We start from the raw sequence: 16,729 nt of genomic DNA, 5'->3' as shown, positions 1-16,729 counted from the left end.
TCGAAACGTCGGCATAAAATAAATAAATATGGTTTTGTTTATTTATGTTGTTCTTTGCTGACCACACCCCCCGACAAACTTCTTCAAGCATTAATCTACGGTCAACTATCTACACCTCAAAGTAATTTAAAATGTGAAAATCTGTTCATTGATTAATATGTAATATTTATTTCTGTTTCAGTCTACAATTAATTATAATTGATTTTTTATTTTATTATTTCCATATTTGAATGTCATTAAAAACTTTTTTTTATCCTCTTTCCTAGAAAAGTATATAGAATTCATAATTGATTTGTTATAGATATATAGTTCATATTCATTATTTACTTATATCGTATTGGATGTTTTTTAATTGACTATTCATAATTTAAGAAATAGTTAGATGATTCATGTGGTGATCAAAAAGGTACTAAAAATTGTAAAATTGGTTCAACAAGAAACAATAAAATGATAGCTCATGGATTTAATGTGGTTTTCTAATCAATTGTGTTTTACTATTTTGATTATTAAAATAAAAGAAGATAGTTGACCGTATGAAGTAGATTGTAGGAGTATAGTCCGGGTGAGGGTCAATAAAGGTATGAAACTAGTAAAAGAGAACTATTTATTGTAAACCAATGTTTCGCACCACTTTGCAGGGCTTCGTCAGGGATCTTTTACTATTTTGATACCTTTATTGACCGCCACTCGGACTATCCAACTACAATCTATTTTTGAGTACCTTTGCACGCATCATTCAGGCCATCTTGTCTTGGACAACTTTGTTTATATTATAGAAAATTAATAATTTTGGATAGTAGAACATGGCGTTTATTCTATTATGGGTTATATAATTGAGTAGCCAGTTGAAGTGAAGGAATTAATATAATAAGTTTTATTTGAAAGAGATGGTCAGGACTGTGGCAAGAAGGAACAAAAAATATGCAACTAAGCATTTATATATATACATATACTGATAATTTCAAGTATATTATTTTTTGGTGTTATTATTTTAAATTATAAAACCCTTGTTTTCGATAAAGAAAAACTAATTATGAAATTATAAGACTAAGATGAAGTAATCTGGGATCATGGTAATAGTGCCTATATATATAAAAAAAAAATAGATAAATCAAAAATAATTCAAATATATATATTTTTTCAAAATTAAAACCTATACGTTTTTGTTAATCTCTACAAATTATAATGATAATTATGATTTTGTATAATAATTACAAAATTTAATTTTCAATGTAATGTATTATTTTTAACTAAGATGTTGCAATATTTTCTTAGACGCTCATCAGTCGGAACGTTCATTCGTCAACAACACACAGTCCACAACAAAGCTGGACCAAAACTGGATTACAGGAGTATGGTTTCCGTTGAAGATATGCCAGAACTCTTCGTTTCATTCGATAGTGAGTATTCATTTCTCTTGTTTCGTTTTAATATTTTTTTAATACTAATAATACCCTGTCGTATTACTTTTTTTATCATAATTTAATGATTATAAATGCAATTCTCAAAATGCAGATTACTTTTTGAAGATATAAAACTAAGTACACAGTACTTCACAAAGACATCATTAGCACTGGCTGTAGTAGTGTGTTAATGTTTAGATTAGAGTAGCTAGTTTAGAAGCTTGTAATTCAGTCTAGTTTGTTGTCAATTCATACCAACTTGTCTTTTATCTTTCTACTAAATGGAAAAAAAAAAATTAATAAATAAAAATTAGATGTCAATAGTGATTACTCATAGTGCATTATTTTGGCTTTTTAATCATAACTTTTCTATTCATCTAGACACAGTTTATGACATTTATTAACATTATATACATTGCTTACTGAACAAGAAATAGTTTTGCATAATTCACTTGTTTTTTATAAGGAGAAAATCATCAGGTTTAGGCTTTTTATCTGCTTAATAATTCTGTATGTCCTCCATATAGTTAGTGTTGTGCTGAAGGTATTTTTATTTCCGAAATGGAGTCTCCATTGCATCATGAGTAAAATTAACAGTCCAATATCAAAAAACTAAAATCAGAATTATATTGGAAGATTATTGATTGACCGTGTGTAAAGATGAAAGGAATATGGTCCGGGTGCGGTAAAAAACTCAAATAGTAGAAATATACTATTTTATTGAGCCAACGTTTCGCCCCACGTTGCAGGGCTTCTTCAGGGCTAAAAAAGATACAAACACATAGTTACAAAAGGAAAACAAAAACATAATGATATAAAAAAACACAACATGATTTTATTATATTCATGTATCTATCTTTTAATTTATATACATCTGTTATCTCCTTAAGTATACTTATATTTATTACTTTATTATTAATTTTCTATTATATTTTACACTTTTCTGTAATCCCGCTCATTTGGTATATTTTGTTTCTTAATTACTTACACACATTGTATCCCATTATTTTATATTTTACTTTTCCTTTGTTTCTCTATCTGTTTTAATGTATATATTTAATGTATATTTCCATTTATTGTTCACCGAATTTAAATACTGTTCTATCATGTTTACCTTACAAATTATTTTTGTTATTGTGGCACTACTGCTGTCCCCACTCCTCCCATTACCAACGGTCATTTTAGTTTTGACTGCCGTCAATATAGGTATGCATTCTGTCTCATCATTTGATTTGTATTCTTTTTTCTTTTTACATCTCTTTATTTGTATGTTCTTTAATATTTCTTTTGTTATCTATTTGTTACTATTACCCTTTACATTTACTATTTACTACCTTTAATTTTTCTTATTGTATCTTACTTTTTTACATTTTATACCCCTGTTATTTTACACTTATGTTTTTGTTTTCCTTTTGTAACTATGTGTTTGTATCTTTTTTAGCCCTGAAGAAGCCCTGCAACGTGGGGCGAAACGTTGGCTCAATAAAATAGTATATTTCTACTATTTGAGTTTTTTTTTACCGCACCCGGACCATATTCCTTTCATCAGAATTATATTATTGAGAATTTTATGTATCCCTTCACTAACATAATCATTACAAAAAATTTCTAGAATTTTAAAAGATTTTAAGAAACTTTTTTAATTTATTGTGTATCCTAAAAGCTTTGACTTATTTCATTGTGGCATTATCCATTCATGTTTCATTGTGGCATTATCCATTCATGTTTCATTCCAATAATATTTAGTGTCCTGTTTTTAGAAGAAAACCTTATTCCGAATCATGCTTGCCTCTCTACTTATTAACTATTGGAAATTATAGCTAATGTTCTTGATTCGATCTCTAACAAAGAAGGAAAATTTTAATATTTCAAGTTTATTCTCACTAGATCATTATAAAGCATTTAGCTATTCTTGTTATCAATGTATGTTTTGAAGTAAATCGAAGTCCTTTTTGCGGTCTTCTTTGGAGTCTCTCTCATATAATTGCTTTAAGGAATCTGATGTCTCCTTTACAGTCTGTTATTGCATTATGATCCTGTAAATATCCTCCCATTATTGAAATCTAGTCATGATCCATAAGATTTTCCAATGTGGATAACCAAATAGTTCATTAAAATTTGAAAATATAACTTATCTTACCTTTAAAACAGATAATTAGAGAGAGTATATTAATCAATGTACAAGATGTCACAATCTCTCAAGGGGCAATCATTACACCAATTATATTAAAAGGCAATATTATAATCCTTTATGCCCAACCCTGACTTAGTGAGATCTAATATCAAGAGGAGATTTAAGTTAGAATATTAGTTAAATCGAGCAACATTTAAAAAGTGGCTAAAAATAGAAAACTGCGTGAATCCCGCCACTATAGTCCTCTGTGGAAGCCTTACTTATCTAACCTTTTAAAACAGACACTTATAGCAATCATATTGGTCGATATAAAACATGTTACAATCTCTCAAGAAGAGATCATAAAATAAATAATATTACAAGGCAATCCTTCTTGGCCAACCCATCCCACTAAACCCTGATTTAGTGAGGTCTTATGTCACCTTTGAAACATTTGTTTAAAACGGGAAGAGAAGTTAGAATATTAGCAAATTGAGCAACGTTTAAAAAGTTGTTAATATTGAAAATGGCTTGGATCCCTTCACTTCAGCCCTTGAAAGCCTTACTTATCTAAATTCTTAAAACAAACACTTATAGAGATCATATCGCTTGATGCTCAACATGTCACAATCTTTCAAGAAGAGACCATAAAACAAATAATATTACAAGGCAATCTTTCCGGTTGGGGGTCAAAGTTCTTCATTTTGTGGGACCGCCACTCAATGAAAAAAGTCAACGTCCCAGGCCGGATTCGAACCGGCACCGCCAATAGACATCAAATTGGTAAGACTGTGTCTTAACCACTGAGCTATGGGTGGCCCAAAATTAAATTTTTATAAATAATAAAATCTTCCAGAAAATAATATTGAATATTATTAAACCATCACAGCTTATTATTATCTCTTGTAATTAATGGCAGAAGGCTCCAGTTTTGGAGACTTAATGCTCTAAAGTGGCTGATCAGATAAAAAATCTTAATGAGATGTAGATAGTTGACCGTAGATTAATGCTTGAAGAAGTTTGTCGGGGGGTGCAGTCAGCAAAGAACAACATAAATAAACAAAACCATATTTATTTATTTTATGCCGACGTTTCGACCTGAGTTTCAGGTCTTCATCAGGGGTTGTGTCTTAGAGGAGGGAAATATTCGAACTGACTGTTCGAAACGTCGGCATAAAATAAATAAATATGGTTTTGTTTATTTATGTTGTTCTTTGCTGACCGCACCCCCCGACAAACTTCTTCAAGAAAAAATCTTAAAATAAACCCAATATTTGATAAACATCATTTGCTCTTTCATATTCTGCTTTAATTGTTGAACTGAACCTGATTTTTTTTTTCTATTATCTTATCAACCTTTTCAATTAATATGTGCTATAATATACAAAGTATTTCTACTAGATTATTTATATCTAGTAAGCATTGTATAATAATATGTTGGTCTGTGACTAAGCCTATCATTATTTTATTTATTATCCATTTGTGATTTGTAAACCTTTTTAATGAATATTAATTTGCACTTTTTTTTTCGGTAATTCATTTATCTCTTATGCGAAAAAGTTTTCAGACAGAAAAGAACAAAAAAAAAAAAAAAACCACAAGCAGTTTCTTGGTAAGGGGATAGATAATATATCTATATTATCATTAATTGAAAAAAAAAAAAAATTCAAAACTTTTTGAAATCATTATTATATTTGTTGTAATATCGGTTTGTCTTTTTAGTATAGACTAACGTAGTGTCGTTTTTTTTGTTGTCCTTGCGATATGGTGACATTTGTAGTACACGCACCACTATTCCCGCAACTCGAAGAGCTGGGTATGTCTCGTTTAGAACAACCTTTACAATCATCAAGATGAGATGCATGAGGTCACATTATTCCTTGTGATAATTGTTGTTGTTTTTTTTCTGTGTGTAATCATTTGTTATCCCTGTTTTTTTTCTCTTTTTTTTCATTATCATTTTATATATTATTTATTCTTCTTTTAATTTGTTTTCTACACATTTTCTGTAATTCTAAATATATTTTTTTTATGCCTGTCGCACTATAAAAACTAAATACAGAAAATTTTCAGTACTTCGAACTAATGATTAAAAGAGCCTGTTCGAATTACCAGAAATTTAAAAGTCTATATCGCTGGTCTGGAAAAGCAATGACACAACTGTTAAGTTTGTGAAATTGACTTTTTTCTGTTGGCGAGCTCAAAAATCCATTTACTAGGTCTTTGTAAGTCGACATAAAAGTATTTAAACTGATGAAGGAATTTTATAAGTACAATTATATCAATTTATAAACTTTGATTTGTCAATTTCACAAATTTTGACAGTTACACCATTGTTCTTCTGGAGCATTGATATGGAAAACATTTATCTATCTAACATTATTTTAATCAAGAATTATTATAAATTAAATACAGTCATAAATTTATATAGTAAACAAAAATATACTATGCCATGGATATTATAGGTTTCTATTTAAAAAAGAAAAACTTTTATATCTTATAAAACCATAATATTTATGTTTTATCGTATAGTTTTTAGTTAAGGCAAATTAGAATTTTAATTCCATTAAACATTTTTCATTTTTCTTTTTAAATTATTATATATCATACACTATATTGATATCAGAATTTTTAAATATTAAAGATATTGATAAATATTTTTTGTTTTTCTATGCAGCTTCGTTTTTAGAATCTGAAATAAATAATTAACTAAGAAATCTCAATTTTCTGAATAGTAATATTTGAAATAGGTGTGTGAAATAATAAATTATTTAGTATTTTTTGGGATTATGTTCACATAACAATTGTTATAGCATTGTGCGAATAAAACCAAACCTAAATCCATTTAATTGATTTTATAATACAATCATATGATTTATTCTTCTTTCTATTAATTTTTCAACAATTTTTTTTTCCTAGCATGTCTTTTGAAACCGTATTATATATGCATTTTGGTATATATCATTCTTGTATGATTTTATTTTTGTTTTAACAGACATGTTTAACATGTTTGTGAGTACCTTGTTTAGGCTCTCAATGATGTATTCAGCAATACAATATTAGCTTAATTTTGTTGAATTTTAATTGATTTGCTAAGAACATATATCTTCAGTTTTTTTTTTTTGTATTTAGGGTTATTTCATAGATGTTCTATCTATGGGTTTTAAACTTAATGATTTTTTTTCTGATTTTAAAAAATAAATTTTTTGTTGGACCAGGAACATAGGAAACCCGGAGTATTGCATACCCCTGTCAAACTCTTCCCCTTCCACAGTTTGGGAAGCATTGTATTATCATACTATATTTTAATTTAAATTCATTTCTATTCGTTTTTGATAGGTACTCACATTCGACATGTTAAGCATTACTGAAGCATTCGCTTTTTCATTTATTACTTATTGCTCGAAATTTCTGCATGATGTTCCTTTAATGATTTATTTCTCCTTTAATGCACTATTTGTTTTCTGAATATTCATTGTTCATCTGGTTATAATTGTAATCAAACAAGTATTTATTTAGTGCTATTTTGATTATTTCACAAAGGGAAAAAAAGTATTTTTTTTTTGTTATTTTAAGAAAATAAAAAAAATACGAGTTTTATGTTGGTCGAAAGTATTTTTTAAAATTTATTTAATTACTTTGCCTGTACCTCAAGGGTCATTCACTTATTAAATAACAATTTTAAAATTATATTTTTTATTGTGTATAATATCTCAGGTTTTTTTTAAAGTCTAATTTCAATTTTTTCATGATATTCTATAATAAAAATGTAAATTTATTTGAATTATTGTTAATTAAGTCGAGTTTTTTGGATGGGAATCGTGGCTTGAAATAGATAACTGGAGCTTAGTAATGACCACTCTTTCTCCCAAGAGATTACCCTAAGTTAAAGAATCAGTTACTTACGCATATGCGTGACTCGAGGTAGCCCTGTTGTGGGACTGGTATATTTAATACTAAAAAAATTATTTTTTATTTTTTACATACGATTACTTTTTTTGGTAACAAAAAACATCAAATATTCATTCATATTATACTGCCTAAATTGTCTTTAAAAACTCATAAATCTTGTCATATTTAGTTTTTCTTATTTTATGAGGTTATTAAAAATAAAAATTATTTTGGGACAGTAATGGTACTACTATAAATAGATAACATTTGTTAATAGTATTTCTTGTTTAAAATTATTTTTATTCAAAAATGTTCATAGATTATCTTAATATTTTAACATTACTATAGTTAAGTTTCTGTTATGTTTTATTTCTTCATATTTATTTTATATTGGTTTTTCTTTACACATTTACTAATATAATTAAAATAAATACTTTACCATTACATAACCTAAACATTTTTCATTGTTCTCCAGAGCTCATACCGAGACCTGCCAGGTCATGTGAAGACCCTCCACTATATTTGAGGTTGCGAATGGGGAAACCCAAAGACAAAAAAATTCCGAAATCGACACCGATCATGTCTTATGGCAAGAAGAAGATGAGACCCGAATACTGGTTCAGTGTCCCTCGAGGAAGGTAAATGACTATCAACTGTTGCCATAACTTTTATTAATATTTTATCCATTTAATAAATTACATCCAATATGGTCCGACCTGATGACAACATCTATCGCTCTATGCCAAAAAACACATAAAAATGATAGACATAAGTAAAATGTAAATATTAAAGTTTAGACTATTAGGTCATTGTGGATGCTATACAATTTTTAAGGTGGATAAGTGCAATATGAATTGATCTAAAGTGATATAATTAATATTTTAATTTACAACTAATAAAAAGAAAAATAATATTAATAAAAATAACTGAACAGATTTTGAAGTGAATAATAAAGCTGCTAATTTACAATTAGGGAATTAATGTAATAATGAGGACCCAATAATATCTATTACTAAGCACACACATACATTGCTAATTCAAATTGTTATATAGTAAATAAATTATGTGGAGTTAAGAAAAAATACAGGGAGATATGGTCATTTGGTGAATCAAAATCAATTATTGGGAACCATATAACTAAGAAAGTACCCAGTTAAATATTTCTTATTTAGATTTTTTTTTGTGGTTGATTTAGTTATTAGTTCTTCTGGTAAGAGATTGAACAGATATGGTATGATATAGTTTAATGTACGTTCACCAAATATATTGTTATAGAATGGTTCGATAAATTAAATTTTGTTTCTAACATTTTTTAGATATATTATTTCTTATCTAAATAAATTATTATTTATAAATTTTAAGATAATACTATAAAAATAAAATAGTTTAGGCCGTGAAGTACCTACGATTTTTAGATTTTCTGTTTTATTATTGCAGTGCATTATTGTTCTTAATGTTATGCACCTCTTTTTTTAATAATTTATGTTATATTAGACTTTTTAGAATATTTTATTTTACTCAGTAAAGATTTTCTGATAAATGTAAAAAGTTTTGTCATGCTGAACGTTAAAAGTATAGGATTGTGAGCAACTTAATTTAAGTCCATGTTATATGTTAAATCTAGCAGAGCTCCTAGTGGATTTTCTGGGCAACATATTTTGTAAAATCTCTAACAGCATTGGCTTATCATCTTTTCTCCACCTCAGTTGATCCTTGTTTCCTCTCCTGCTTTTTTTCCCCATCACTTTATTCTTTTTTTTTTTTCATTACTTTATTAGAGTTTAAAACAAAAACAACACAAACCAGAAATGAACTACGAGGAATTAACCTATCAAAACCTCATTCTCCATTTAGCAGACCTATTAACAGACTCTTAGCCATGTTAAATGTTACATCGTTTTAACATGCTAAAAGCAGGAAATATTTCTCCATTTAACACACTTAAATATATTAAACTAAATATCATGAATACCTCTTATGAATCATCAATTTTTATTTCTTTTAAATAGTATAAGAGTTTTTTTCCTGAGTTTTGAGGTATATTAAGCGACAATATGATTATTTTTTTTAATTTATTTTTTTAAATATCATTTCTTCTCTCATGTACGTTAATATAGTTTTTTTATTATTTTTACAGGGTCGATGACCTCTACAGGTTTTTAATGGCCTGGGTGGGACACTTGTACGGCGATTTAGACGAAGAAGCCGTAGCCGCAAGAGGTTATGAACTAGTCGATTCGGACACCGAACTTTGGGAAAATGATGATGGAAGCGGCCGTGAGCGTCGCTCCTCTGATCCGGATATTGGGGATCTCACTCGTGAGTCATGGGAGGTATGCCCACAAACTTATTTACTCTATTTTTTATTTATTTTCTAGGACAGGTTAAACCTCTAAATGTTAGTTTGGATAAGGGAGGGGGTAATATAAGAAATAAATTATATAAAAGAATATTTTTTAACTTATTATTCTTATTTTAGATTATAACAATTTTTACCTATATAATTTCAAATCAAATGATACAGGCGACAATTTAAAAAATATACAAATGTTTTTGGCCTTCAGCCTCTTTAATATTAAATTGTTTTGATATTTTCGTATAATTGCTGTGGAAAAACTTAATAATTTAGTAAAAACTATATCTTCTGTTGATTCATTAATTTTCTAGTTTAATAAGTTATCCTAAATTTCTGGTATTTATTTCTATTTACTGGTTAATTATTTTGAACCATGAAATTAAAAATAGATATTTTTATATAATTATTATGAAATGAATTGCTTGAAGATTTTAGTTTATATTAGTTTTAGGTGTTAATTGTTTCAATTGAACTATAAGTGAGAAATTCAATTTAATATTTCATAATAGGAAATTTTAAAATTAAATATTAGGATATACTATATTGACTTATATGGAGGGAAAAATACATATATTTTCTATTTCGAGAAGAGATTCTTGAACACATTTTAGACCATGTGTATAATAATCCGCTAGTTATGAGATAAAAAAAAAAAATTGGATTGTTGATGTAAACAAATTTTTTATGGGGGGATTTCAGGTCCTGAAAGCTCCGTATGCCAAGCTGTATACTATGATCAAGACGCAGGCTACTTTTGCCTCATCTGATTCGCAAGCTGATAATGAGGTGCCCATAAATGCTGCCTCTCTCTATATCTGTCTCTATCGCACTCTCTTCTTCATTAATTTTGATTTTTGATCATTTTTAAGATTTTATAAAAGTTTTTTGATCTGATTGAATACATTTTATTTCGATCCAATATTAAAAAAAAAATTTTAGATGCAAGTATTGATCAAATTCTTTGTTACTAAAGTGTTCAATCAATTAACATTTTAAAAAAAAAATTGTTAAATGCATTACAAATAAAATTTGGAATGCTTTTTATTTTTTTTTTTATTATTTTTTTTTTTTTCTGAAGGAGAGTAGTGTTAGGTGTCTTACCGTAGTCCCCTTTAGTTTTTCCTGCTCAGAAATAAAAAAAAATAAATAAATAAAAAATTATATTTATAGCAGAGACTGGGCAGGAAATAGTTTAGGAAATGTGCCAGCACCTCTTAGACTAGTTTGCACACAATACGTAGTTTGAATGTTTTTAGTTCACTGTTGCTTTAGATGTTAGTCCTCATATCTCAACCCTCCACTGAAACCTTGTAATTACGTATATTATTTAAAGGAATTAGTTTGCCTTAGTCGTTTATTCAGTTATAGTATGTTGTTATTATGTTATTATAGTTGGTAGTTATTTTAATGTGTATTTATTTTTATTACTCTTATTCCATATAAATAAGAGCTATATTTACAGGTTAGTGTGAGTATACAATATGAAAAGTATTTGAGGTGTCAGGAAGATATGAAAATATCTTCATTTATATCAGTTTTGGTTTAAAAGAAAAAAATCGACAAAGTTACCTTAATAATGGGGGGAGGGGAAGAAATAAAGAAAATATTATTAAGATTTCAGTGATTAATTTTTTTATTGTAATCATTATAAATTAATTTTGTACGAAATTGACTTTTATTTATTTATTTTAATTTTTAATGCAATAAACTTATATTTAGATGATTTAGATTATATTAGTGAATATTTTTAGTAATATGTATCTAAAAATTATGGGGTTGTTTCGAATTCTTCATTTAAAGTAGGATTTTTACTGCATTTAAAACTTTTAAAAGTATCGCATATAATTTGTACAAGTATTTATAAAAAGAAAAAATGGCCAAATTCAGCAGAATTTCACTTAAGAAACTAGGCATCGCTTAGTAATCAAATTATTCACTTTTTTTCTCTTAACTATAATTATAATCTAAAGAACCTTATAAGAAGATTATATTTAGTTTTATTTAACGAGTATAAATAAATTAACATTAATGAAGATTCAAGGACTTTTTACTATTGAAACGGTTATAATATTTTGTTATACTACTACATGAAATATCAATACAATACAAATGTGTTTAATCTAATTTTATAAACTAAACAAAACATGCTCTTTTGCTTGAAGAAGAATCTTGGTAGAAGTTTTGTTTAGAAAAAGGAGTTTCTAAAAATTAATTGTAAATTTTGTTAAGAGAGAATGATATAGTTATTGATCCATATTCTTCAAAATTGAAACTATGCTTTGATTACTAATTTATAATTATTTTTAGAAATTAATGAAATATAATTTTATTGACTCACTCATTGTTTTATGATAAATCTGACGTATACACACTGCTAGATAAATAAAAAACACTTTTCTATTTCTATTATTTCTTTAAAAATATATAAATATTTATAGTTTCTTTATTGTACTAATTGTAAATATTATAGCAATAGATATGCTATGATGATCACTGTGTCCTTGACTACCATGACTGATTTCCCCGTAACCATAGCAACATCACACTTATTCCAGCTTCATTGTCATAACTACGGGCCCAACAATTTTCCTCCCACCCCCTCCCCACCGACTACAGTCAGAGTTCTGACATATTGTTTTGATCTTTTAATATCGAAGCTTCTCTTCATTAGTATAATTTGATATATTCTTCTTTTCAATTGCATATAATTTTATCTTTATGTAAGTTTATATTTATTTAACATTATTAAGGTATAATTTTAGTTCTAAAACAGGGAAAGAAGTTTAGTAATATTTTTATATAATTTATTATACGACTGTCGTAGCAATTTTAGTATTAAATTAAATTAATATTAAATATATTTTTCAGTAAATTTTTATTTAAATGGTCTTAATATTTTTATATAGGTATAGTTATATTCTTAATTTAATTTATGCAACTTTATTATTTAATTTTTGTTTTTTAAATTATGGTCGGACTGCATAGATAAAGCAATTTCTACAAGAGAAGATTCGTTTGTTTTTTATTTTTGAATTACTTTTATGATAGTGTATTCATTGAATGTTTTAATAATATTTATTAAAATCGAAAATTATTAAGTGAAATAATATCAAGACTCTAAATGTTTCTTTAGTGTTAAAAATTTTTATACTGTTTGTGTTATAGCAGAAAGCTTGAGATAATTGGATGAAGCCAGGGCCTCTCACTTGTTTGGTGCAAGTTGTTTGACCAGTTCTCTAGCTGATCTCAGTTGTAGCACTGAATCATAGTGCTGCTATAAGATTTTTTTTTTTTTAATGCAGATGTGGCATTAATTGTTTTGCTTCTGCTATAAAATATCTCTTCTTATGTTTTATAATATTCAGTTTCAAAAGTCAATGTTCATTAACAAATTATTTTTAAAATTATGTACATATTGCTTGCTTTTTAATTTTTTTTTTTAATTTATGTTTTCATGTTTGTTTCTGTTAAATGTGTTTAAAATTTCTATGATATAATTTTCTTTTAAAATTGTAGAAATTGCTTGATAGGCAATATTGAGAATGAAGAATGAGATTTTTATGTTGATATAACCTCTAAATCTCTTATTTGTGCCAATTTACTGTTATAAGTGTTCTAACAAATTTTATTTTTATTTGTTTTGTTTTTTTAATCTGTGTGTTTGTGTTTTGTTCACACATTTGTGTTGTGATTTCTAATATGAAAGTTTTTTTTTTTAAACGCCATAGTGGCATTAACGTTGACCATTTAAGTTATTAAGAAAAAAAAAACAACTTTAAGAGAAACACAAAAATTCCATTTAATATATAGTGTCGTGATTATTTTCATAGAATATGGAAAGCGTGGTGACCCTCGGCAGGACGATTGTGGATGTTGTGAGTTTTTTTTTTATTTATTTTTTTCTTTTTTAGTTTGTTTTTCTAACCTGGTTGCATGTTAACAAATAAATCTTAGTCGGTTCAGAGCAAAATAATGTCAGTAATAATCAGGTTGGCGGTGAAAATATTAGAATTGAATTTATTCCAGTTTATTGTGCTATCGATGAAAACAATTTTTGCATAAGTAAATTTACTATATGTTATTGACAGTTTCAATTATCTAATCTCTATTTTATTTTTATTTTTCATATTTATTAATTTTTATTTAAGGGACATCAAAGATTAGTTGAATTCATTTAGGGTTTTGTTTTAGCTAGTTTCATTTCTTGTGAATTTTATTTTTAAATAATACAAAATTTAAAGAGTAATCAATTGTTTGCTTTGAACTGAAAGCCTGTTTTATTATTGTTTGTTAATAAACTACTAACACTTCATATAAATATAGAGGGTCAAGGGTTCTCCATGTTATTTGTAATGCTTAAAGTATACTAACATACTATATGTTTTTAAAATAATATTATGAATTTCATATTATCAGACTTAATGTCTATCAATACTTAGTGTATTTGTTCTTTAAAAAATCATATTTTCTTAAATATTTCTAGAATATTAGTTTCTGGCTAACAGAAAATTAAATTTCTTATAAAAATCCAAGAATTATCATTCTTCCGCCATTGTTTGAATAATGAATTATGATAACTCGAGTTTGAACTGAGCAATGGACCTCCTCGAAAATTTAAAAATATTCAAGTCATCTCAAAACACCTGAATCTATAATATTTCAACTTTTTAAGAACTGAATTTGTTTTAAAAAATTTACCTTTCTGAAATTTATGAATTTTGAATTGTAGAAATTGCTTTATTTATCAGACTATTTAATCGGGAATGATTTCTTGACATCTCTGTATAAATTGCCTTGAAGCATCTTAATGTCAGTACGATGAGATGACTTAATTCAAAGTTTTTTTTTTTGTTTACAAATTCCATCATTCAAGGTGAAGGTTGTTTGTCTTGAGGACTTCAATCCTTTTCTTAAGCTCCTTTCAATGCCTGATAAACATAAACATCTCTTATTGGCTAAAATTATTACTTATATACTATATATATTACACAGACAGGACTAAATATGGTCATAAAAATGGACAGATATCGTATCAGAGAAAAAAAATTTGAATTTTTTTAAGCTCATAAGGAAATTTAATTTCTAATACAAATGTGAAAATTTTATTTGACCAGTTATCTTTCCTTGAATTGATTTTTTTTTTTTCATTTTATATTTGTTTTTATTTTCTATTTAACTATAAAATCCTGAAAATTAATAAAATATGGCTACGTTTCGGACAAATTTATATTTAATATATAAATTTTTAATTACTTTTCTTTAGGAATGTTGACATATTTTTATTAAATTTTATTGAACTTATTCTATTCTATTAAGTTTTTCATCTTTAATACTTTAAGTGCGTACATGATTTTTTGAATATGTCTTCTATCCAGTCGAATATTTTTTAAAATATTTCACATTGAATATTACTTTTAAATTATTATATTTTAACTATTTTTATCATGCAGTTGTGATAAAAATTAACTGATTTCCTTAAGGTATACAAAATGAAAGAATTTTTTTTTTTAAATTGGAATAAAATCGATATGAAGTTGGTCTTCTGTATGTTTTTTCATCAATGCAGTTTTTTTTTATGAATTAACTTTCAAATTTGTATTTTTTTTTTTTTTACTGTATTTATTTTATTCACAACTGTAAATAATATTTTAGAACCAGCAAATGAGATGTATAGAAAAAAAAAAACAATGTCATTAAGGTTAAGATCATCTAATGATACCTTTCCATTAAAACTGAAATTTAGAAATCAATTTAGGTGGTCTTGCATACATAATACATCTTGTATCTGGTAAGTCTCCTGTTGATAGTCCTCGAATTAGAGGATTAGTGTGTATTAGAAGTGTGTCCTGAAACCGTTTATATAGTGATTTAGTGGTTGTTTGTACGTAGGGAGTTCGTAAGTCTTTGTGTAAGTTCTTGTTACGGATGTAGGGAGGAGTGCTACTGATCAGTAGTGATTGTAAGTTTGATTGAATTTGTTACAGTTTCAGTAAGTTATTTTTTTTTTTTTTTGGCAAATTTTGATCGTTTATTTAAAAGATGAAATAATAATTTAAGTTCGGAAATTTAGCTCTTGTTTTGTTATTTTGAGGTGGGCGGTCCATGTAAGTTGTTTGTACAATGTCAATCCAAGGTATTTTACTGTGTCTGTCCGGGTTAAACTTCGTTCCTTTAGAAAAAACAGTAGGACTTAAACGATGACTGAGCTTAAAAGTTATTTGCACTGATTCCTTAATGTTCATCGCTGTTTTCCATTTGATACTTAATTAAAAAATTTAAATCTGTACCGCTACAATCCATGAAGGGTCAGGAGTTCAGTACTTTGTAAGGAAGTTCTGTAACTAGACCAACGATTGTGCAAGGAGGTGATTTGGTCAGAATTTTTACCCAATTAAGGGAACCCGATTTAATCAAATAATTAAATCTGAAAACAAAAATTTCTTGTTTAATACTGATATTTAGTTCTTTTTCTAATATATCATTGGGTTAGAGGTGTAACTGATTAAGTTATGACAAAAATACCACTTAATCACTTTTATTACGGGTTAGACGGCATATTAATGCAATTAAATTCTGAATTTTATGAAATTCCTTAGGTAAAGGAAATATGGAGGGGAAAAAATCTATCTATGTATCTTAAAATACAGATTAGAAGAGGGTCTTCTAAAGTCATTAAAGTCATTTTAAAAAATTAAATTTCTGAGGACCCATTTTTTCCTAAGCTTCAGTGGAAGCTTAGATGTATCTAGTGGTTCACAGCTATGATTTTGGTTTTAATAATCTTCCTTGGGGGAGTCATAGGCAGCCATCAAAGTCCAATTTGTTATTGCTACGTATACTGTCATCGATAGGGATGCCAGGATAATCATTGAAGGCAATTATCCATAAATAAATTAATTATATAATGAGTCCTAAAAAACTATTATTATGATTGGATTCTTTTCCAAAGGCTATTTGTGTGTTTAC

At 27.1% G+C, this 16,729-nt stretch overlaps 1 protein-coding gene across 17 annotated transcripts in view; it reads left to right on the top strand.

Moving 5' to 3' along the window:
- LOC106680323 (oxidation resistance protein 1) overlaps positions 1 to 16,729 on the top strand; it is an 867,959-nt gene that overhangs the window by 696,250 nt on the left and 154,980 nt on the right. For 12 of the 17 annotated variants that reach the window (XM_067049996.1, XM_067049998.1, XM_067049994.1 and 9 more), the window contains 4 exons: positions 1,276 to 1,400; positions 7,883 to 8,045; positions 9,545 to 9,740; positions 10,463 to 10,549. In XM_067049996.1, the coding sequence (XP_066906097.1) occupies positions 1,276 to 1,400; positions 7,883 to 8,045; positions 9,545 to 9,740; positions 10,463 to 10,549 (571 nt within the window). Of the gene's footprint in view, positions 1 to 1,275; positions 1,401 to 7,882; positions 8,046 to 9,544; positions 9,741 to 10,462; positions 10,550 to 11,225; positions 11,461 to 13,593; positions 13,639 to 16,729 lie in introns of those variants that run through there. The other 5 variants (XM_067049997.1, XM_067050001.1, XM_067050003.1 and 2 more) reach the window with 4 other exon arrangements.

The sequence above is a fragment of the Halyomorpha halys genome, unplaced genomic scaffold, assembly GCF_000696795.3.
Source record: "Halyomorpha halys isolate HHAL.00 unplaced genomic scaffold, Hhal_1.1 Scaffold17.1, whole genome shotgun sequence".
Lineage (NCBI taxonomy): Eukaryota > Metazoa > Arthropoda > Insecta > Hemiptera > Pentatomidae > Halyomorpha > Halyomorpha halys.
The sequence above is the reverse complement of the archived record's forward strand: the minus strand, read 5'-3'. Positions and strand labels throughout refer to the sequence as shown.